At 43.5% G+C, this 24,846-nt stretch overlaps 1 protein-coding gene across 2 annotated transcripts in view; it reads right to left on the minus strand.

Moving 5' to 3' along the window:
- NUP58 (nucleoporin 58) overlaps positions 1 to 24,846 on the minus strand; it is a 412,103-nt gene that overhangs the window by 103,471 nt on the left and 283,786 nt on the right. For both annotated transcript variants that reach the window (XM_069202234.1, XM_069202233.1), the window contains exons 13-14: positions 19,987 to 20,188; positions 17,056 to 17,154 (exon numbers count right to left, since the gene is read on the minus strand). In XM_069202234.1, coding sequence (XP_069058335.1) covers positions 17,056 to 17,154; positions 19,987 to 20,188 — 301 coding nt within the window. The remainder of the gene's footprint in view (positions 1 to 17,055; positions 17,155 to 19,986; positions 20,189 to 24,846) is intronic.

Below are 24,846 nucleotides of genomic sequence, written 5' to 3' on the forward strand. Positions count from 1 at the left end.
ACTTGGGAGGATAAGCCCGAAACTGCACTGTGTCTAGAACAGCTTAGATGAAAGGGAGCGTCTGAGAGGGACTCAGGTGTGACTTTGTTAGGTTTATAGTGAACCCCAGCAAATGCAGGATGTCCGCCGTAGACTGGAGGTGGAAGAAGACAGCCTGGGGCAAGCCCGCCTTCAACAGGATGTCATTGAGGTAAGGGAAGACTGAAACCCCTGACCTGTGCAGATGAGCTGCGACCACTGCCATCACACTGGTGAACACCCCAGGGGCGCTGTTAAGGCCAAAGGGGAGCACGGTGAACTGAAAATGCTCATGGTCTACTGTGAACCTCAAGTAACGTCTGTAGGCAGGCAGGACGGGACTCCAACGCTACCATCCATTTTCTTGGGTCTAGGGCAGATAGAACCTGAGCCAGAGTGAGCATTTTGAACTTCTCCTTTCTGAGGAGCAAATTGAGGGACCGAAGGTCGAGGACAGAGAGGAGGCCAGTGTCCCTTCTGGACACCAGAAAGTAGCAGGAGTAACAACCACAACCTACTTTTGGCACATGGACACCTCTTTATGGCTCCCTTGGCCAAGAGAGCCGTAACCTCCTCACAGAGAAGTACCAGGTGATCCTCCGTCAGCTGATCGTAGGATGGTGGCATGGAGCTGGGGTGTGGAATCCCTAGAGACCAACACCAAAAACATATTGTTTGGGGTCAAGAACAGCAGGTTTTCGTGTTTATTTTGTCCTTGAGAGAAGTAGGCCCAACCTCCTGCAGCACAGAACCGTTGGCTGCCAGTTTACAGTACCACATTATGGAGCAGGGAAGGGAACTGCCTGCAGTTGAGATAATATTTGTGTCCATATGCTAATGCTGTTCGAGCTTGTATTCATGGATCATTAATGCAAAGCCTTTTTTTTTTTATTAGGGTGAGCGCTTTAAATAGGTGTTGTAAGCTTGAACTTCAGTACTGAAAGTGGTTCCAGAAAAAAAAAAAAAAAAAAATGTGCACGTTTGCAGAGTTTAACAATGAGGCTACATGTAATGCTCTCTGATTAGATGCAAATATTTGAAGAAGCTTGAGAGCAAGACTGATGATTCTTTGCTTTCAAAATAAAATGTTCACAAAAATGCAACTAGTTAAAACAAGTTTTGCTAAATTACTGTGAAATTTTAAGCACTATTTCTTTGAAGTATCATTCATTTGGATTTGGTACAAGCTGATATTTCCCAAAAATATTGATAAAGGAAAATCGGTGAAACCAGTTTCAACAAGATTATGAGAAACATGAGAATAAACATGCGTTGGCAAAGCCAATTGGTCTGATATTGGTGGTCAGTCTTTTGGTTTTGTCCATACGTGTTTTATTTTGACAAGACCTCTGCAAAACTTTATAGTTGAGGGAGCTTCTGGCCCTCACCACTGTAACAATCAAATGGGAAAAAGCTAAAATATTTTTTGGGTCTAAAAAAAGCACACATTGCCTCAGTAGATTCTGGCACTGAACAAAATTACTTAGTGTGCTGATACGCTCCATGTGAAAGAGCAGATTGCATTCACTCACAGCAAAGCAAGCTGGAGAGAGAGAATTTTAATAAAAAACAAAAGGCCTTGGTTAAAAACAGACCTAATCAGGGGCCAGTTGTTTAAGAAAATCACAAAAGTGCGCCCATGGTATAGGTCTTTAAATTAGTGCAGATTTACATATTTTATGAATTCCCAAGTATTACATAAGCAGACCAGGAAATTGCACTTGTAGAAAATATTTGTGAACTGTATTTTAGCACGAGCAAATATGGAAGTGCAGATTTGCTCATGTGAAAATATGTTGAGTCTTTACAAGTTCACTTTTCTTCCAACCATTTTTTTTCCCAACCCTGGAAGAAGTTTTACTTCTGCCCTTGTTAGGAGTAAATTTCCAATCTTCCCCCATCTGGGAAAAGATGAGAGAAGAATTGGTGAAAACCCATAAAACATGCAAGTTAGTAGGCTTCCAGAGTATCAAAATGGCATTCCAACCTGGAACTTTTGCTTACCACTGCCTCTAGTCCCAGTATATATATCTGCGGAAAGGTGGCAAAATAAGGAAATTATAAGTATTCAAGCCCCACTATAGTATTAGCTCTGGCATAATCAGGGAGGCTATTACCAGAACTCTTAAAAAATGAGTTTGCTGCCATAATGTGTCGTTCAGATACATGTCACCAAAGGGACAAGTAGATTTGTTTTTTACAGGACAAGTAGATTTATGAAGGAACATGTCCTATGGACAAGTACATATTTTATTAAATTAACACCCCTGATGGAGGGAGGGTTTGTTTTGATGGGGAGGGAAGAGACCCTTCGGACTATCTGCAAAACCCACCTGTCTGAGGTGATGGACTGCCAGCAGGGCAGGTGATGGCAAATCCTGCTTTTTCCTGGTGGGAAGCATCAGACTAGGATGATTTGCAGGCTGCTGCAGGGGGTTGTGGTAGTTTGGACTTGCTAGACTGCTGGGTCCCTGATCCACGAGGACAGTGGATCCCAACGTCCCTGGCCACAGAAAGGATGGGCAAGAGGCGCAGCACGGTGGATGGAGGGGAACGGATGTGGTTGAGTGCACCTTCCGTAGCCACGAAAGGGTCGAAAAGCAAACTGAGGTGGGCATGGGGCAGCTGTGAGGTCTAAGGACCTGGCCATAGTCCGAGACTCCTTAAAGTGCTCGAGTACAGAGTCTGCTTTGTTTCCAAAGAGTGGTAACTCCCTTTTCATTGTCCAGTTTCGTGCCAGAGCAGGGACTGGAGGTCCCTGAACCAGTGCAGACTGGTTTATGCAGGGAGGGCACCAAATGTGCCCTTCAAAGCTTATCAGTGGCTTGGGGAGGCTACCCCTCCCAAGCCATGTAATACCTATTTCCAATGGGAAAGGGGGTGTTGCCTCGCTCTCCCAAAGGAAATCCCTAGTTCTGCCTTACTGGGCTTGAGCTGTTGAAGCAGCAGGAGGGCAGAAACCTGTCCGTAGTATGGCAGCAGCATGGGCTGCCTGGGAAAACCCTGCAAACTGGTGGGAGCAAAGCTGGGGGCCCTGTAAGGAGCCCCCAGAGTGTAAGGAATCATACAACCAATACTGGCAACAGTATTGGGGTATGATTCGGACACGTTTGATACCAAACATGCCTAGGTTCCGGCCTTATGTCCAGTACACAGCTAAAATTGCTTCCCGGCACTCACAAAGTCCAGGAAAATGGAGCTGGAGTTTGTGGGGGGCACCTCTACTCATGCAGGAGTGCCCTCAAACACAGGCACTTGCAACCTTCCCTGTGGGCTAGGAGGGCCCGCCATAGGCGTCACTTGCAGTGACCTGGTGCAGTGACCTGTAGTGAAAAGGGTGCATGCATATGAAATGGTTTCACCAGAACCAGGCTGTACACCTTTTTCTGAGGCATACAGCAGTTCCTGAAGGAAAAATTGTTTTTAAAGTAGAACTGCACAAAAACTGACAAAACTATCACAAATACAAGTGAAAGCGTTCCCTAAATCATCCTCAGGTCAATTTAGGTGGCACATTTCAGAAAGGGAATTAGAAGTATAGGGACATTTATATTTGGGATATAATTAAGGAGATAAACTTTGACTAAACACACTAAGCCAAATACCTACAGATTCATTGAATCAACTTCAATTGAGGACTTCAAGAGTATAGCTAATGTCACCATCACAAAGACCATTAACACATAGAAAAACAAGGGCCTGATTTAGAGTTTGGTGGAAGGGCTACTCCATCGCAAACGAGACAGATATTCTGTCCGCCATATTATGATGTCCGTAGGCTATAATGATATACTAATGCAGCGAACAGGATATCCGTTGTGTGTGATGAATCCATTGAGAGCTGTAAACAATTTCAGTGAGGTTTGAGAAGAGAGGTATGTGGTGCACAATTAATTATTAATCGCTAAAGATCACACAAATATTTTTATGGAATTAAGTGTGGTTTAAGATAAGATTTACATTTAGATTTTCTTTTTTTTTAAGCGACCTTACGGAGATGCCTACCTGCTCTTTCTATGGCGTCCAAGATCACGTTATTTGCTGGAGAGTAATTTGGTCGAACGTTGGATGATGTCAATTATTTAGATCTAATTGAATACGTTAACTCATAGTCGAGTAAGAAAATGAGCAAACTATACAAGACTTTTGTTGGCTGGTGTGTTTTAAGCTACAGACAGCAACACACATTGTATGATAACTAATCACATTGCGGATTCAAGATCTTAATATGGATAAAACTAGTAATTTTTAGTCTGTATGTTTCCTAGGAAAACCTCAATGAACTACACCTGAACACCCCAATTTAGGGAACAAAATAATAAGGACAATAAAAAGCTGACCATCTGTAATTCAATGAAAAAACTAGAATTACCTACAAAAACAATATGAATTCCACTGAGTGATGCAGAAGAAATTTCCTTGGTAAACCTCCATATCGCAGAATGGAAGGTAGAAAGGGCGATCAATGGACAACCACTTCAAGAACCTGGCCAGTAAGTTTAAAGACTTTATGCAGGTTTTAACTTTGCCCTGGAAGGCTCAAAGAGAATCCCACTATTGGCCTTGCACAGGATCGGGGTTGGTGTGGACTATGAGTGAACTTCTAGCACAAGTCAAATAGACAGGAATAGGTTTCTCCACAATACACATTTCATAAAGTAGAAAACAAAAAACCTGTGAAGGTATGCTGATCAAGCCTTTTCCACAGCCCACACTCGCATAAAAAACTGGCATCTCTCTGAGACCCTTTTTACACAAATGAAAGTCTGAAAGAGTGTTTATTCAGAAAACATCATGGATTGTGGGAAACAAACTGAACTTTTCCAGTTCCCAACTTAACTCTTAAGTTTGTGGATCCAGTTCTGTTCTGCTAGTGTCTGATGATGTCACAGCTTGTTGGAGTACGGCAACTAGCTGATTGCACAGTATAAAATGTTATCTATCACTTGCATGTGAAAAATTAAGTTGGAGACAGGCACTTTAACAAATCTCAAATCCAATTACGTTTTAATTTTACGTATTTTAATGAGCATTGCCTTTTGCATTGCACAACAAGGGCCAGATGTATCAAGCGATTTTGCATTCGCAAACGGTGCGAATCGCAAAATTCGGCCGTTTGCGAATGCAAAAATGCCTTTCAGAATGTATGAAAGGCATTCGCAGTGCAATTTTAAGGAATCACTAAAATAGCGATTCCTTAAAATCGCGACCCCATTTAGGAATCCTTATTTGCGATTTCTTAAGCACATGTATCAAGCATTTCCTAAATGCGAATTGGGCATTTAGGAAATGCAATTAGCAGCAACAAAAGTTTGGTGGTAACCATGTGCAAATTTTAAAAATGCATTTAAAATGCATTTTTATGCCCCTAAGGCATGTGTGTGCTTCACATGTCCGTAAAAATATTTTTGGGGTGCAGCAGAGGGGGCCTTAGGCCCCCAGCACCCTGGGATTTGCATTTCCTAAATTGCGAATTCCTAACTGGAATTCACAATTTAGGAAATGCAAAACCATTCGCAGCAGGCCCATAGGTGCAAATGGAGTTGGATTCTCTATTTGTGATTCGGTAATAGCATTTGCGAATTTTAAGAAATCGCTATTACCGAATCGCAAAAATCATACATACCATTTTGCATTTCTTAAATAGCGATTTCTTAAAATTCGCTATTTAAGAAATGCAATTTGTTTTTTTGATACATCTGGCCCCAAGTTATCTAAATGTCTTTAGGGTGCAAACAAAACCTTTCTAGCTGGGAAAAACGAAATCATGTGATACTGACAAAAAGAAAACGTTACTTACCTTTGGTACCGTCTTTTTTGGAAGAAACAAACTGCAGATTCTTTATCTTCTGTATACTTCAAGGCAGACTGCATTTGCAAACTTTTGCATAGCAATTCCCTCCAGCACCACTAGGTGTCACTGTGCGATATTGTGCTAACTCGAGCCACTTTATCTTCTGCAGACATGATGTCGGCACTAGTACATACACACCACTTGCTTGCACTGGTATCAGTTTCCTTCTGTACCGTGCCAACAGATGCAGAGCCTTAATAAATCATCATCAACAGTGTGCAGACTTTCAGTATTGGAATCTTATTACCTATGGATTGTTATGAGACCAGTCCACAGAAAGGGGAGGTGTAAGGGCAAGTGCGGAATCTGCAATTAAATAGAGTCTATCAGAAAGGAAGTAACTGAAGGAAAGTAACTTGCTCTTCTGATAGACCTTTAACCGCAAATTCCTCACCTTCTGAATAAATATCAAACCAGTACCTCCCAGGTGGTGGGTCTGTGGAAAGGCTCAGACCAGGAAATCCTTCAGGACCGAACCAGCACAATACCCATACTGCTGCACCTAGCTATCCAGGCAGTAGTGTTTAGTGAACACATGGCGGAACGCCCAAGTAGCAGCCTGACATATCTAAAATTGGCACACTATGTGCTACCACAGTAGTTGCAGTCTTTGCTCTGGTAGAGAGCTCACAGGTCTCTTGGGGGCTGGTTCCTGAGTAGCCCATAACAGATCTTGATGCACAAGACAATCCATCTGGTCCTCTTCTATACCATTTCTCCTATTTTAGCTCCAGAGAAACAGATGAAACTCTCTGGTCCTTTCAAACGAAAACTAAGGGCCCTCTTGGGCTCAAGGCAATGTAACCGTTTTTTCTCCTCAAAAGAAGGAGATGATGCATAAAAAGAAGACAGTAACGGATTGTCCTACATGAAAGAGCAGGGCTATCTTAGGGAAAAACGCTGCCCTTGTTCGACAGACCAATCTGTCAGGAAAGGAGGAGCTATAAGGAGGCACAGATGACAAAGCCTAAAGTTTATTAGTTTGCATTGCAGATATAAGGGCGATAAGGAACACTGTTTTCAGAGTGAGCAACTGCAAACGACAACTGTGCATAGGCTCAAAGAGCAAGCACATCAGGTAAGTCCAGACCAAATTCAAATCCCATGGTGGCATCACACATGGGACAAAAGGGAACATATGAATGATCTCATTCAATAAATGCATCACATCAGGTGATTTAGAGAGCGATAAATGACATGGTAAATGTAAAATGGTTACTAAGTAACATTTATATTGTGGCCACAGCAAGGCCTTAATCGGCCAATGACAGACAAAAAAAGAGAATACCAGAAAGGGAAGCTAGTAAGGGTTGGATATGATGGAAGGAAAAATCACATCACAAACTTCTCAGTGTCCTACATACACAGTTTTAGTGGAAGGACATCCACTTCTAGGATTACACCAATGAGATCAGGAGGGAGATCACATGCCATCAGCTGCTACCTCTCAATCTCCACGCATGGTATAAGTTGCACAGGCTCAGATGTAGGGCCTTGCCCTGCTGCCCACAGGAGATCATCCCGAAATGGAGGACTGATGCTCATGGTCAGACGTTCTGCAGGCCACACTCTTCACTGAGTCCAGAGCCACTAGGATGACTTAGGCCCAGCTTCTCTTGATCTTTTTGAATACTCTAGGCAGATGAGGCTGGGGCAGATAGATATAGGAGTCCTGAGCCTCAAAGTCAGCAAAAGGCATCTCCTAGGGAGTAACAATTCGCATTCTCTGCAGTGGCAAATAGATCGACCCAGGGTTCTCAAATGTCAGCAGCTCCGAGTGTAACAGCCGTTTGTGATTTACTAGGCAACAGTGTCGGAGTTCATCTGCCCTGACCTCAAGATCTTGGAGGTGCTGGGCAATCAAGGAGATGCTCCGAGCGTTCATCCACTTCCAAAGTGCCAGCTTCTTAGCACAGAACCCACAACACCATTTGTTGCAATACCACATGGCGGTCATTTTGTCCTCAAGTACACCTGTGCTTGTCTCCTCTTGATCTTAGGAAGGAAAGCTTTCAGAGCCTGGCTAATCGCTGGTAGCTTCAACAGTCTGATGTGGGGATTAGGTTCTGCCGGAGACCAAAGATCTCTGATCTCCACCTCTCCCAAACGGCCTTCCTAGCTCAGTAACAATGCCTCCGTCACGACGGTCAGCTCTGGATATGGTAGAGAGAGGGGTCTGCTGAGTAATTCATGTAGAGTAGCCATCACTGCAGGTCTTTCCAGTTTCCTACTACACCTGGATAGTACCTGACGAACAAGTTACTTACCTTTGTTAACGATTTATCTGGTAGAGACATATCCTAGTTGCAAATTCCTTACCTTAGAATTTCCCCAGACATCAATCTGGATCCTGAGATTTTATATTTGAGCACTACCCAGCGCGCTGTCAGGTGGAGTCGGTCGACTCAGCGCCCGTCGCTTGCGTCGTGGTTGCCGGATATGTCGTCGTAGGTCATACAGACGCTCCATCCCAGGCGTGCTAACATCAGTTTCTTTTCATGGCTTTCCACGCCAGAAGCACGTAGCCATGAGGAACACAAATTCTGGTGTACCAGAAATAGGGCCCTGAAAGGGAAGTTCCTGTCCCTAGAAATCAGTTTGCAGAGCGGGGAGGATGGGTGGGTCGGTAAGGAATCTGCCACTAGAATAGGTCTCTACCAGATAAATCGTTACCGAAGGTAAGTAACTTGTTCATCTGATAGAGACTGCTAGTTGCAGATTCCTTACCTTAGAATAGATAACCAAGCAATACCATCCCTGGGGTTGAGTTCATACTAGGAAGTCCTGCAGGATCGAACAGGCAAAGTAGCCCTCCCTTCAAATCTGACTGTCAAGGCAGTAGTATTTAGTGAACGTGTGCAAGGATGTGAACACTGCTGCCTGGCAGATATCCAGGAATGTAACTCTGCATGCTAATGCAGTGGTGGCAGTTGTTTACCTGGCAGAATGAGCACGCAAACTCTCAGGGAGTTGCTTCTTAGCCAAAGCGTAGCACATTTTAATGCAGAAAACAACCTATCTCGAGATTGTTCTTTTCTGCACTGCTCAACCTTTCTTTGCACACATATATCCCACAAAGTGGTGATCATCCGCCCAGAACTCTTGAGCACGATTGAGGAAGAATGCCAACGTTCTTTTTGGGTCCAGGCTGTGGAGTCTCTTCTTTTCCATAGAGGGATGTGGGGGTGCGTTAAAAGTGGGCAAGTTGATGGACTGGACTATATGAAAGGGCAAGACCACTTTAAGGAGAAAAGAAACCCTAGTATGAAGTACCACCTTATCAGGGTGGACGCAGAGTAAAGGTGGCTTAAAAGAAAGAGCCTGCAAGTCACTCACAGTGCGGACAGAGGTGATAGCCACAAGGAAGGCTGTTTTCACAGTAAGCAGACGAAGTGGACAATTGTGAAGTGGCTCAAAGGGAGCGCACAGCAGATAATTAAGAACCAAGTTCAAATCCCACTGGGGCATTATGACCAGGCAAGGAGGAAAGAGCTGGGTTAGACCCTTAGTAAATCGTCTCTCAATGGGAGATTTAAACAAGGAGGATTGGTCAGGCAAGCAGAGGAAAGCCGAAATGGCAGACAACCCCCGAGGGTGCACAGAGCGGCGCCCTGCTAGATCAAAGAAGGAACAAACAGAAGAACCTCAGAAAGTGGGGAAAAAGGTGGGGGGTGAAATCTACAGACTTGCCCGTACACCATGCCACAAATTTGTTCCGACAGGCATATACCGCATTGGTGGAGGGATGCCTGGTACATCACGGATTTCGGGTGGCAGGTAAAATGCTGTCAAGCGCCAGCGCTCAATCTCCATGCAAGAAGGCAAAGACTGGACAGGTGCGGTGGAGAACCATCCACTGCTGCTGTGACAGAAGATCCACCAGAAGGGGCAGTCTGATTGGAGGATCAATGGCCATGCTCAAGAGCTCGGGATTCGAGACTTTATCTTCTAGAGAACTCTGGGAAAAAGTGTAATTTACAGAAAGGCATAAAAGAGACCAGAGTTGCACTCGAGACAAAGCGCCGCTGAGCGAGTGACGTCTTGGAAAGTCAAACGCACAAAACACCTGACATTGCAGATTCTTGGCTGAAGCAAACAGATCTAAGCCAAGGCTCTCCCCACTGCTGAAAGACCTTGCACCAACTCCAGATGGAGACACCATTCGTGATCGATTAGGCATCGACGGCTGAGTTTGTCCGGTCTGGAGTTTAGAGAGCCCGCCAGATGTTGAACCACCAGGGATACGCCCTGCTGTTCCAGCCATGTCCAACGGCGGAGAGCCTCCTGATACAGGGTCCACAACTCACTCCGCCCTGCTTGTTGCAGTACTGCATGGCGGTGGTGTTGTCCATGAACACCTTCAGCACTTTCCCTTTGAGAGGGAAGAAATACTTTCAATGCCAGTTTGTGTTCCAGAAGTCCAGACACCCTCTGATCTCCGCCTCTCCCATGTGGCGGCCCCAACCCAGGAGTGATGTATCTATCACTACAGTGAGATCTGGCTGGGGAAGGAAGAGTTATCGGGTTTGACCCAATCGTGGTTCAAAAGCCACCACTGCAGATCTCATGCAGAACCCTTCGAGAGCTGGACCAGGTCAGTGATATCCCGGATGCTGCGGCCACTGTAACTTCCAGTCCCACTGCAGAGCCCGCATTTGCCATCTGGCATGAGTCACTTGCAGTATGCAGGAGGCCATGAGGCCCACCAGCTTCAATCATTCTCAACGAAATCCAGGATAGAGGTTGAAACATTGTTATCATAGCCTGAATATCTTGGACTTGCACTCGGGAGGATAGGCCCGAAACTGCAGTGTTTAGAACAGCTCCAATGAAAGGAAGCATCTGAGAGGGAGACAGGTGTGACTTTGGCATGTTTTTAGTGAACCCCAGGAACTGCAGGAGGTTTGGCGTATTCTGGAGGTAGGAGACAACAACCTGGGGCGAGTTATTTGCAAAACCCACCTTTCTCACATGTTGGTGGTCCAGTGGGGCAGGGGATGGCGAATCCTCCCACCAACTGGTCCCTAGGGAGGAAGCGCCTGATGAAGAATACTTGGAGGATGCAGCAGTGTAAGTGGAGGGGAATGGGGGTGAGAGTTGGACTGGCTAGACTGCTGGCTCCCAGATCCACGTGGATGCTAGATCGCCCGTCCTCGGCAACGCAGAGGCTGTGCAGCATGCGTGCCACAGTGGCTGGCAGGGAACAGATGTGGTTGGGCACCCCTTCCGTAGCCACAAAAGGGGCAAAAAGCAGATGTGGGGGTTGGGGGGGGGGGGTTGGGGAGGGGGACAGCCAAGGGACTGAGCCGGGCCCAAGACTCCTGAGAGCACTCAAGCGCAAAGTATTTGTCCTCAAACCAGGTGTGGTGTCTCAAACCCACAGTCAATGCAAGCGATCTGGCCAGACAGTCCGTCGTATCCCGCCCACATCGGATGGTAAACTTCGCCACCTCTCTCCCATCAGTAACTACTTGGGAGAGAATGACCTGGGCCATCTCCGGGACCTGTGGCAGCACTTGCACAACTGTGTCCCATAAAGTACGGGTGTAACGCCTAACAGGCATGCAGTGTTAACCGACCGCAATGCCAAGCTGGAGGAAGAGAACAACTTCTTCCCAAGATGGCCAGCCTCTTAGATTTCCATCTAGGAGGGCGGAAGGGAACACGCCATGGGAGGTTGAGGCTTGGGTCAGAAAAGCTAGGTCATTAGGCACAGGCCTATGGAGACAGTTGATTGTTCTATTAACAGGGGGACCTGTACTCGGACCATGTTCCCAGCAGGACTCAGTGAGGGTTTTGTTAAAGGGCAAAAGGGGTTCTGATGTGGAAGCCAAAAGGTTGAAGCACCTCAGTCAGGAGGTTAGTCCTGACAGCCGCAAAGGCACCTCGAGGCCCAGGGCCTTGACTGCTCTTCTCATCACCATAGAGTAAAAAGCTCCCTCCTCCCTAGCTACAGTAGGAGGTGAAAGCATACGAGCGTCAGGTGAGGTATCCAACCCCCTGGCTTCGCCCAGTTCCTAAGCTCAGTCCATAGGATCTTCCAACTGTTATTCTAAAAGGGCCAGGAACCCCTCCTTACTCTCGCCGAATTCAGACCTATAAGAATAAGGGTTGAAATCCAATCTAGGGAGCAAAGGCCCTGCCGTAGACCGAATCGACATCGAGCGACGCCATTCAGGCTAAGTGCCGGCGATGAGTATAGGGTTGCCGCCGCCTGTGGGCCAGAGTTGTGTCGGGAGTGTTGATGCTTGAACCAACACCGGCTCTGATCTGAAAGGGGATCCTTGGGTGCCCTTGGACCCGAGGCCGAAGCCGCCAGCACAAAATCCAAAAGGGCTCCTGCCAACTCTGTGCGGCCTAAGGGCTCTCCAACAGTGTTGGCCTGCCCAAATATGAGGCCCATGGCCTCATAATCCTCTAGGTTGGGGAGGGGTGGCTCCAGTTCCTGGGAAGTTGGGGTGGCGCAGAGCCAACCCAGAAGCAGGTTCCGAAGACAGAGGCCTAGAGCGAGGATGCTCCTTGTCCCGCGTTGTGTCATCTGTCCAACCGACTGGGTGAAGTCAAAGAGCACTTGTGCTTCTTCAACTTCTTACTCCTATGTCGGGAAGATTTAGATTGGGACAAAGAGGAGTGGTGGTGATAGCTCTGCGAGAGGTCTCGGGTCCTTCCTCTCGATAGACCAGAAGTGAGGTGGAGCCGAATGCTGGCTTTGAGCAACTTCAGGGACCTCTCCCTCAAAGCCTTCGGGTTCATGGCCCGGCAGTCGGAGCACGACTTCAGGTCGTGGCTGTGCTCCAAGCACCACAAAAAATTAGGTGCGGATCAGTCACCAACATCAGGCGGTGGCAGGAGTCACATGGCTTGAAACCAGTCTTCTTGGACATCCTAGACACACCAGAAATTCCCAAAAAGTTTGACAAAAAGTCAAAAGTCCAGTCAAAAAGCAACTGAGGGTAGCTCTTCTCCAGATCTGTGCGTAGGCTGGCACAGAAGGAAAAGAACCAATGTCAGCATGCCAGGGTGGCACTTATGGATGACCCACGACATCATATCAAGCGACGAGACACCAAAAACTGAGACAGAGTCTACCAATGCCACCTGACAGCACGCAGGTGTACTGCTTGGAGAAAAAAATCTCCAGATCCAGACTGACTCCTTGGGAAAGTAAGGAATCTGCAACTAGAAGTCTCTATCAAATAGATTTTTTCGGGACAGAGCCCACTGTGACTTCAAATTCCACTGCAGAGCGCACACGTGCCATGTGGTGTAATCCACAAGCATGAGGCAGGAGGATCAGAGACACAGACCTCAGAGATGCAGTCTGAAAAACTGGGATCATAGCTCAAATTTCCTGGACTCATTAGGGTGGAGGAACGGCCCGAACAGCACTAGATCTAGAATAGCTCAGATGAAAGGGAGCTTTGCGAAGTCGGCAAGTTTGCCTTTGGCAAGCTAACGGTATAATCCAACAATATTGAAAGGTTAGCCGTCGTCTAGAGGTGGTTTGCGACTTCTTGATGTAAGCCCGCCTTTGGTAACCAATTGACGAGATACAGGAAGACTGGTATTCTCCAAATCAGCAGATGGGCTGCAACCACCGCCATCATCTTTAAGAACACATGAGGGGTACTGGTCAGGCCAAAGTCTCCCATCTTTCCGCAAACCACAGGTAGCATCTGTGAGGCTGCAAGATGGGGATATGAATACGCATCTGGCAAAGCTCATGACATCACCCAGTCTCCTGGATCCAGGGCAGACAGAATTTGGGCTACAGTGAGCATCTTGAACTTGACCTTTCTTAAGGAGAAGTTCAGAGGACGAATATCTAAGATGGGACAAAGACCCCCCTGACCTTTTTGGAATCAGTTATCAACAAGTTCCAATTCTGAAAGGGGTGACTCTATCCATTACTTTCTTGGTTAGGAGAGCCTGAACTTCCCCTCAAACTGACAAGTGGTCCTTCGAAAGATCTTGTGGTGGTGGGATGTCTAGGGGGAAGACAGAAAGCGTAGAGAGTAACTTTGGGCCACGATCTGGCGCTCCCATTGGTCTGATGTACTGTTCTTTCAACAATGGAATTAGTAGGTAATTTGACCTACTACTGGGCGATCAAGGGATGTCAAGGTCACATTTAAGGGGTTTTGATGTGGCTGCAGAAGTGGGGTCCTCTGGGGTCTGGAAAGAATGCTGCTACTGGGCCCCGGAATGCAGTCTTCCTGCTCCACAATGAAGGCAAATACATTCTCTAGCTCTAAAGGTAACCCCTTCCTAAGCCTCAAAAGGGGCATTGCTGCTGTAGAAGCTGGCGAGATGGTGATGCTGAGCCTAGGTAGTGTAGAGTCTGCTCTTTCTTTGAATAGTCTGGAACCATCAAGAGGCATATCTATCAATGAATGCTGAACATATGGAAGAAAACCAGTTGAACACATCCACGTATGGCATCTAACAACTACACTCATACAAAATGCTCTTACCAAATTATAAGTCATATTTAGGCTCGGCGTAATAGAAACTTTGTCTTGGTTATTAGCAACCAAACTTTTTAAAATCATAAGAGTGTCTTCTGGAACAGCAACATACAATTATCTTCCTAAAAGACAGGAAGTACTGCTGATACTTCCTTTGAAGAGAAATACCATTTTTGCATAAGCCTCCATTTTCTTACACTTCCTGTCAGGAGAACTAGAAGGGAAAGCACTGGGGTTAATACAACTAGTCGAAGTCTGTAGTATAAGGTTCTATGGAGTCTATGTTGAATAAAAAGAAAATCCAGATCTCCTGGAGCCTGCTGGTGCTTTCTAGTAATCTGTCTATTTGTTGGGGAGCAAGGTCTTTTAGTCTGGGTGCCCATCAACACATCTGTTACCGCCTCTCTGTTAACAAGGACGTCTTGACGTCCTGTGTGGGAAGAATAAGATCAAGGGTATCTGCTACTCTCCATATGGGTGTGACATTATTCTGCAGCTTTAGTGGCCATAGCCGGATTCGGGGATGTTAACGTAACATCAGGTGATGTATCAAGCCCACTTGCGTCTTGCAAAATATCATCCTGGGCATATTCAGCATTAAAAGTTACTACTCTGGATAAATCCTGCTCTAACTGACCATAAAGCAAAGCAGATGGTACACCGGAGTCAAAATGCAAAAGAATGATCGTATCGCAATTCTGTGTCATCAGTATTGGCACCTGTAACTGAACCGTCCGACACGGATGGCTCAATCACCGTGGGAGGCATGGCACCGAAGATGGAGCCAATGGTGTCAGAGGGTCCAAATTTGATGGACTCGATGCCAAAACAATTAATGCCCTTGAGACGAGGTCAAGAAGCATAGCTGGCATGAAGGGAGGATCTGTCAGTGATTCAACCAGAGGCCTCCTAGGATTAGTGTGGCCAGAGAACAAACCAGACAGATCCGGAACTGCACCAAAGAAAAAGTCCATAGCTGTCTTCAGCTACCGCAGCTGATTTACTGTCTCAACCAGATCCAACGGATGTCTGAGTGGAAACAAAACAGTACCCAGCCCGCAACCGGGAGCTGCTCCATTTAGAGGTGCTAGATGTATCACAGCCCCCGAACGGCATGCCTCAGGAGAGCTATGTTTAGATTTAGAAGAAGTCTGATCTCGCAAACATCCTCGAGAACGAAAGCAAGTCCCACTCGACTGAGAATAGATCTTTGACCTCCTCATGTCCACGATGCAAGCTCATCTCACAGTCATTGATGGCCCCCTTTTTTACCTTGGTGCGAAACAAACACGACAGAGTTGTGGCTGGTACCAAGAAACCACAGACACAGTGTGGATAAGTATCTGACATATGTCGGCAACATGTCATACACCTAATGGTATAAGTGACATGTTGCACAAAATCACAGTTGAAAGTCAGTTGAACCTCTGATCTGTATCGGTTTGCGCTAAAAGAAAGAAACCATTATCAGAGAGACTACCTGTCCACCCACCTCCCCATTCTGTGGAGTGGTCTCATAACGATCTATAGGTAATACAGAAAGCCTTCACATTGTTTTAATGATGGATTCTAATAACTTCATATCTGTTGGCACGGACAGAGAACAGAAAAAAACTGACATCAGTGTTAGTCAGTGATGTACATATACTGGTACCGATGACACGTACCCACGAGACAGAGCAGCACTAGGTGGAATGATATCGCACACCACCACCTGTCGCTGCTGGGGGTGGGGTGAGGGGAGAGGAACTGTATGAATCTACATGCCAAGAGGCACAGTGCTACAAGGGTCAATTTCAAAGTACAGCAGGGGGGTGAAAACTAGTGGGCAATGTAAAACAACTTGAAGTACATATACTTTGCTAAATTTAAGTAATGAAGGCCTAAGAAATGTGAATGAGGGGGTCCAAAAGTTATCTGCCTCAGCAAAATATGGGTGCTGCATTCAACACAAGCACACAGATGCAGGCGGATGCACAAACAAACTCTGCAAACACATGAATAGGACTTTTGCCATCTACATATAGAAACATTTTCCATGATCCACTCTTGACAAGCACAGTATTCATTACTGAGAGTACATGTGGAAAAGCTAATTAAGGAAATACTAGGTCTAAATGCCAGCACAAACTGGAAGCCTGACCAATTATTTGCCAAAAGGGCATTTGCCTTGATACATCCCAACAATCTAATCTGCTGATAGCTACAATTTCCTTTGATCTAAGACAAATTCAGTTTGGGCCAGTGGACAAAGCAATTTATTATTTCTAGGCAATGAACATTTGCAGCTTGTCCTTTTTCTACAAAAAAAAAAACAAAAGCAAAAACTAGATTCTAAGCTACCACAAAGAACCACAGTTTTTTTTTTTTTTTTTAATTAAAAGAGGGGTCAAATCTGTCAGTTAAGCTGTGGCTATTGCTATTTTCATAACTCATGCTTAAACGTGCCTACTGAAAGAACTAATCTAACCAACACACATGCTAAACGATCTCTCATGCACCCAACTATGCTTGTCATGCTCACGTCACCCATCAATATTTTCTAATAGAAATTACATAATTGTACAACGATTGTTCAACTATTTCAAATCTGACATTAAAACCTTTCAAATAAACAATTATCTGCTTTAAAAGCAGGACAAGTCCAACAACCTTAATTTTACAGCAGTTAAATATGTAACAGTCAAGAGGAATAGAGGAAAAGTTAAAGAGTACCTCCAAGGCTCGAAGAACCTAAGCCACTCGATTGCAAGCCAGTGCCAATACCCGAGCCGAATGGTGCTCCAAAACTACCTCCCAGAGATGGTTGTGGCCCTAATATAAAAAAAAGTAAAACAAAAACACGGAAATAAAATAACTTGCCTTACTCTGTTGAAATATTTTACAACCTTCATTTTTAGTCTAGCAGACATTACACAAACAAATGTCATCAATGCTGTGTAAATCCCAACACAATACTCTTCTCCAAATGTCTCCAAAAGAGTCTGTGATGCACTTCAAGATAACTAGAAAACATGCCAAGAAAACCAAAAACAAAATGCCACTTAATCAAGGCCAACTATTGCGAATGAATCTGTCACTGGTAAGTGTATGCATGAACCAAAGATGACGATATTCTACACCCTAAATATGTTCCACTGCATAGAACATCTCCAATTCACTGTCTCTCAATTGACAGAACTGATAAACTAGAACTAACGATACCCACTGGTTAGGTAAGGACAATCCTGGTCAGAACCCTATAACCGAAAGGCAGTAGTTGCACATTCAAGAAACATGTTACTAACATTTGAAGCAAAAATTAAGTGCTTGAAAATGAAGGACAAACTGGGAAGGGTGTCATATTACAAACTACTTCAACCAATTTTGTACAAATATTTATCAGGAGATAGATAAAAAAACAGGACAATATTTTAATTTCATAAATTTATTGTTCATGTTTAAGCAAATCAAGATACAGAAACTTCACAATTCAAACTTATTCACACAAAGCATTAATTGGGTTATGATTGATAAACTCCACTGAATTACACCATTCCGTAAGGCAACATATTCAAAGCACCTGCTTTTTATAAGAGATTTGCAAATTACAATACTCTGTCCCAAAATGGTAACAAAAAATGAATTCTGCTACTTATTTTCATGAGACCCCCGATCCCCCACAGATTCACATCAAAATGTGCCACTGTCAAAAACAATTAGCCAAAAGGATTAAATACATTTGGGTTGTTCCTTCTAACATATTTAAGAAATCCCAAATTTGACTGGTTTAAGCATAAGTTAAAAATAAAATATCTACAAATCTGTATCTTTAGAAATAATTTAAGAAATCATGATTTTACATTTTCACAGTACAGTTCTTTACTCTTTAAAACAGTGATAAGTGCATTAAAATTATTATGAAGGGTTAAGTTAAAAAAATATATAATTTATTTAATACTTCTGCAAAGAGAATTCAAAGCCCTTTAGTGACCACTGCTGAATGAGGTGTGTAAACAAGACTTAGTGTTAAAATAAATTTAAACCTTTAACAAAAAAGGTACGTATGCTACATTCTGCACCCAAAATAACAGGGTAGTCTACCAATGTGGGTATGTAATATAAAAGCATTTTTTAAGAAAAGTCAGCATTTTGGCTGTAATGTTTAAGATTAACATCTTTTAACATGTGTTGAGTAAATCACTGTAAAAACAAGTAAAACAACATTTTAATAACTGCTTCTAAGTAAAAGGTGTTCGCCTAAACAGGCCACATTGGCAATGAAGACAGGAGTGCCACACATAAACCTCTTCTAAACAGTGAGCGTACTGTCCGAAACTCAACTTGGATTCAATAGATTATCACATATGAAAATTAATTTTCAACTGAACGAAAAATATTTTTCCTAGTTTTCACTTTCCCAAAACAATATGATTTGGGAGCATTGTGGTTTGCAAACAGACTAGAAACACACTATCTAAAAGAGTTATAATAATTGTCTCATGCTAAATATTTGGCAGGCACCTTGTTACCACAGGTCCTTATCAATTAATTTTGACATCTGAGCATAAAAAATGCTTTAATATTTTTGACACTGTTGAATACTTTTAATAGGTCTAATTAAGAGAGGTTGTTAGAAGAACAAAATATCTCCTTATTAGAACATTTATAACAAATGTCAGTCTCTCTTCACTATGCTAACTCAAGAGTAACATTGTGATGTGTAACATTTGTTTAATACAAGAGTAATTGGCACAAATAAGATCACTTCACACTACGAAGAGGAGTAGTTTCATAAGACAGGGCTTTTACGGCCTAAGAGAAGCGAGATCATTCTCCTTCACTGCTAAGATACCATGTTGATCAGATAGAGAATTATGCATGGTATTATTCAGGAGTTTACCAACTTCAGGCCTTTATTTGATTATATACATAATCTAGGAGTTTATTTTCCTTCACACCATGAATACAACACTTAAGGAGCCTTAAATAGCACAAACAAAACAAACTGAGCCTACTCTAATACAACCGATTTTTATACATTCCTTGTTTATGATTTGCACAAAAACGTGGATGTCAACCTACATTTGAAATAAAAAACTATTAAAGTTGCCTTAGTCAATCCGTTATCTGCAGCAATTAGAGACATAACTGCAGACTAGTCAGTCAAACTGAAAGGTTATTTCGCCATAAATGTGTAAACATCATACAGTCACTACAGTGTGAGAACTCCCAGTTTTTTCCATACCATTAAACGTATCAGAGATCTGCAAACGCACTGCATGACACATTATTATAACATCTGATAATATCTGTAAACTAGTTTCCTTCTTGAAGTGTTCATACTCATCTGACATTTTAGAAAAAAGATCTGCAGAATCATAAAGGGTTGTTTAAATGCTATATTATGCAAAGTCTGAGATGCACTTTCATAATGAAGGCTCACATTCCAAGGGCCGTTTCCAGCAGTACAGTAAATATTACCAATACAAGATAATTTGCAAGATCAGTCTATAATTATTGCTAATCTACCCTGGATTTTCTACAAGTCATTTTAATAACTTAGTTGCGATCTAGTTTGATTTGTCTGTCAACGCAAAAGATGACTAGGCCCAAACTTGCATACATATTTTGAAGGATTAAGCTATAACTTGAATGCATTCAGACCTGTAGCAGGCTGTTGCTGCTGAGTAAGAGTTGCAGCCATTGCAACAGCGGCTGCATTTGGTATGCTGCTGAAAGGGGTAGGTCCAGTTGTAATACGTGGTGCATTGTGCCACTTCTTAGCTTCTGCTCGTCTAGCCTCAAAAACATCAGTGGCGTCGCCTAAAACTATTTTTCTGTAGCCAAGATATTGTTCTTTGAGCATCTGTGGAAAGAGAGAACAATTCTATAATTATCTTATTTACTCCGTTATGCAATTTCACTTGTGACCTACAATAAAACCACATTTGCACACCAAGATCTTAACAATTTTCACTTAGGGAACCAAAAAATCACTGAAAAGGAACAACCTAACAGCATACTCAAGTTGGATTCAAGATGCATGTTTTGTCAAAACCGGCAGCTAGTTAAAGGTTAAGCATGTATGTGAGCAGAACTCAATTTGAGAATGTTATGCAAAAATATATATATTTTTTTAAAGTATGTAAACTTTGTTTTCAATTAACCCTTTCGGTACTCATGACAATACGGTTCAGTCATGAGCACCAGTGGCCATGTGCGTTTCGTCCTCTGCACACGACCATAAAACCCCTCTGCTGTTGCTGATTTCTGGGTACTGGGAAAGCAATTTCCCAGCTCCTGAGGCTATTTTTAGATTTCACTGAAATGATTAGCAGAGCGGTGGCCAGTCGGCTCATTTCACTTTCTCTGCCTCAGGCAGACAGGATAGGTATCACTGGAAAGGGGGAGAATCTCCCCTTTCCAATGGTACCCTTCCCTAGTGGATCCCTGCTTGGGGATCATTGAAGGAGAACTATCTCAAAGCAGGGATCCACCCACTAGACACCATGGAGGAAGAGTGGCCTCTTGGGCAAGGGCTTTTGCTTCCCTCCTTAATTTAATCAGAAGGGTCCAGTGGGCATAACAGTACATTGCTTTCGAAAATTTGCCATAGTTAGAATAAGTTACAGATCATGGAGATGTAGACACAAATGGCTTTTTTTTTCAACTCTATTTCAATATTTTAATTTCAACTGCTACTTTCTATAGGAAAATCTTGAAGGATCTACTCAATTGACCCCTTGCTGAATTCAGAATTTTGTCTACATTTTCAGAAATGTATAGCTTTCTGGCATCCACCATTGGTTTGACATCGATTTCTATCACTAACTGGAAGGAGGTTGAAAACACAAAAAATAGGAAAAATGGGCTATGTCCCAGTTTTCTGACTCAAGTCTGCCTGTTCTGGGAAGTTGGGAAGATGATGATGATTTTAGCCCTGCAAACCCTTCGTTGATACCATTTGCAGGAGGAAAAAATATGTTTTCTTCTGCAGCACTTTTTTCCCCATTTTCCTCCCCAAAACCAAATTTAGCTGTATTTTCGCTAATTTCTAGGGCCCCTTCAGGAGAATCCACAAACACTGGGTGTTTTAGAACCCCCAGGATGCTGGAAAAAAGTACACATATCTGAGATGGATACTATAAGTGGACAAAACGTTACAGAGAACTAAAAGCTAAAGGTATTAATAGAAATCAACACAAAATTTGATAAAACCACGCAAGTCCAAAGCCTTGGGCATAGTTCTTGGCACCCAACATGTTAAATTAGCAATTTCACTTTAATTGCCAGTACAAAAGCTCATGTGAGCTCAAAAAACTGATTCTGCAGCTCAGACATCAAAAAGCAGAAACATACTCATTAAAAAACTGTGCTTTTTACAGCAACTAGGCATTATAAAATTTTAAAAAACCTGCTTATAAAAACTACTTAAAAAGCATACAACCCTTGTGCAAGAAAACTGTAAAAAGTAAAATCTAAAGTCCTGCTGGGAAGGAAATAATGTGCACTTTTATTAATTGGATTAAAGTATTGACCATAATAACATACATAAAAAAACTTGCCTAGCTATTTGATGTGAAGGGAGTCCAAAATAAAATCTTTACAATCGATTCATTGCATAGTATATATGAGGCTTACATAAGTTGTTTTGATTTTAAGTAGGTCCAAAATAAGCTCTTTCCAAGCAATTCATTGACTGAGGCCTATTACCACAATTAACTTGTTCCTTGACTGGCAAATCCATATATTTGCTCAGTCAGCAGATGAGTTGGCTGCCGATAACTTGCAGGCACTCTAGTAAAGCGGATTCAATTCTTCAGACATTCAATCTAAGAAAACAAAGGGGTAAACCTTTTCTGAGCAGATTAAGTACATGAGGACATGCACATATGACTTGCTTCAGTGACTTGTTATAATGGCCACATCCTCAGCAACATTTTCGAATCTGGGTCATTATAAGGCTTTCACCAGGTTTCAGTGATGCAAGTGGGACCAAAAGGAATCTCAACTTTATAAACGTAACTCTATTGGTATGCTTCAACCTCACTTTCATTGGACACTGGTATATTGGTGAGGAAAAGGTCAGTAAGAGTAAGGGCCTAGGTGACAAATTACTAAACTCCTTGTTTTTTTTTTTTTTTTAAGTACAATGTCCTGTTGAAGCTTTTCTTGCTAAATTCAAGGCACCTGGTCGAATTTCACTTTGCAATTCTACCATCAGATTCCATGGTGGGAGTATCCTACGCAGAAGAGAGATCCCATTCAAAGTGTGTGAATTGATATGGCCGCTTAATTTCTTCCAACCAAGATTCTTTGTGGTCTCGGTTTGAGATCTTCAGAGTGTAACAATATTTCAGAAACAATCCTACCTGCTGAGCAAAGATTCATCATACTAAATTCTAGTCTTAAATGAGTGGTGAGTTTGCTCCAGGAAAGACAAATGACTACACAAATTGCAGAACAGAAGATCTTATCCAATTCTGAGTTAAGTTTGGCCCCATACGCTGGAGAACCTTATGTGAGTGCAGGAATAAATTTCACTCTGAAAAGATCTAAAATCACAGAGACAGTTGGACTATGTAGATTCTGACAATTTCTGCAAACAGTTGGATATATTTTGCTTAATCTGACAGGGCTTCTAATTGGACTTTATGGCTTAGTTGTTCGTCCCACAAAAGGTGATGGGAGAAATACCTGCAATAAGTCTAACAACTGACAGTTGGTGGGACAGCATTCCAACCAATCATCCTGTTGCCCACAATGCCATGGTTAAGCCCTGATCAGGGTTCTTCAGTTGGGTGTAGCTTGGATAGAGTAGCACAGTGAGCAACGGACCAACGTTTGGGCCAACTCCTGCCATTTAAGGCAGTGCATAAAACACACAATGGATGGTAGGAGGAACCAGTCTAGGGTTGCTTGTGCTCTGGTTCAGGGAAGACCACAAGGGCACAAGAGTTCAGACTGGGCTGTTTCAATTGGAGCAGGGTCAATGCCGATTTGAATATGGCTGGTTCCAAACAGGGGTGGCATTGTGGACAAAAGAACAATGGGTTGGAAAGCTACTGTGAGCGACTGCCAGTGATTAGAAAAATTGCAAGCATTCCTTCCATCCATCACCTTTTTAGTGTTTTATGTACTCCTCGAAGTGGCAAGGGTATGCCAAGACTTTGGTCCCATGCTCACTGTACCACTGAAACCAAGCTACACGCGACTGCAGAGCCTCAATCAGGGCGAAACTGAGCTTGAGTTACTTGTTTTCCGGTTCAGGGAGGACATGGCATGGCAGTTTGGGTTGGAGTGTTCCTACTAGAGCAGGATCAGGACTGATTTGCATATAGTTGTGTCCTCACTGAGGTGGCATGGTGTGAAAAGGAATGATGCATTTGAATGCTACCCCGAGCGATTGTGAGCGGTTAGGCATATTGCAAGTATTCCTCCCAACATTTGTGTGTTTTAGTTTCTCATTATGTAAACCTAAATACCAGTATGCTTTGCACTGATCACTTGTTTCTCCCCCAAATATACATGCATGTTTCCTTTGATTTTATCTAACTGTATTATCTTGTCCCCCATTACCCCACCCCCAAGTTCTGCATAAGAACATTTTCAGCAAAAGTGGGGGCTTGTCAAGGCTGTTTGTAGGCAAATTGGTGAGCAGTCCAGTAATACGATGTTTTCTGCATACTGAAGAGCATGAATGTGTACTGAGCCCATTTAGGTGAGAAATCTTTCTTTTCTGAAAGTTGGAACCAAATCGGTAGCATAATGAATAAATAATGGACAAGTTAATTACCTTCCATAACGCCTTATCTGGTACAGACATTTTCTCGACAGAGCAGACATATAGCAGGGGCATATCTGTCGATTCTGAGTCATAGTAAGTGCACAGGGAAGCCATGTTAAATGCATGTGCTGGACACTGGTCATTGCGAGTTCCCTAGCTACATGACGGCTTCTCTGAATCCTAGGATGTTTGGTATCAAAGATCTCAGAATAATAAACCCTCACTGACCCCAGTGATGCATTTATTAAAAAATGCACATAGAGGGCACCTTAAAAGTGCCCCCTGAAAACCTACCAGTTACTAGTGTACTAGTGTGCTGACTGACTGGTTCTGACCAGTTCAACCACCACATTTACCTTTCTAACCCCCCCCCCCCCAAAAAGAGAGAGAGCCAGCACTCCAGCACTCCTGAGGGCCTGAGAAAAAAAGCCTGCGCTGGACAAAGATGTGACCGCCTCTCCCAGGCAAGCTGGACATAGCAGGGCAGGGAGCTTCAAAGACCTTGCCACCTTTCTAATGTGGCCCAGGTCTCTACAGATGGCAGAGATGACCAACACCCCTCCCCCTCGTCCTAACCCCACTTTTGGCGGCAGAACAGGCTGGAAAATTAGTTAAATTAGGAGGAGTGCCCGCTTCATGCCAGTCCCACCCCTAAGGTGGAAGAGTTGAAGGGGACACTACTTTTCAATTTCCGTCATCTTGCTTGGAAGGAATTAGGCCACTAGGGATATGCCCAC

Source organism: Pleurodeles waltl, chromosome 8 (genome assembly GCF_031143425.1).
Source record: "Pleurodeles waltl isolate 20211129_DDA chromosome 8, aPleWal1.hap1.20221129, whole genome shotgun sequence".
Classification (NCBI taxonomy): Eukaryota; Metazoa; Chordata; class Amphibia; order Caudata; family Salamandridae; genus Pleurodeles; species Pleurodeles waltl.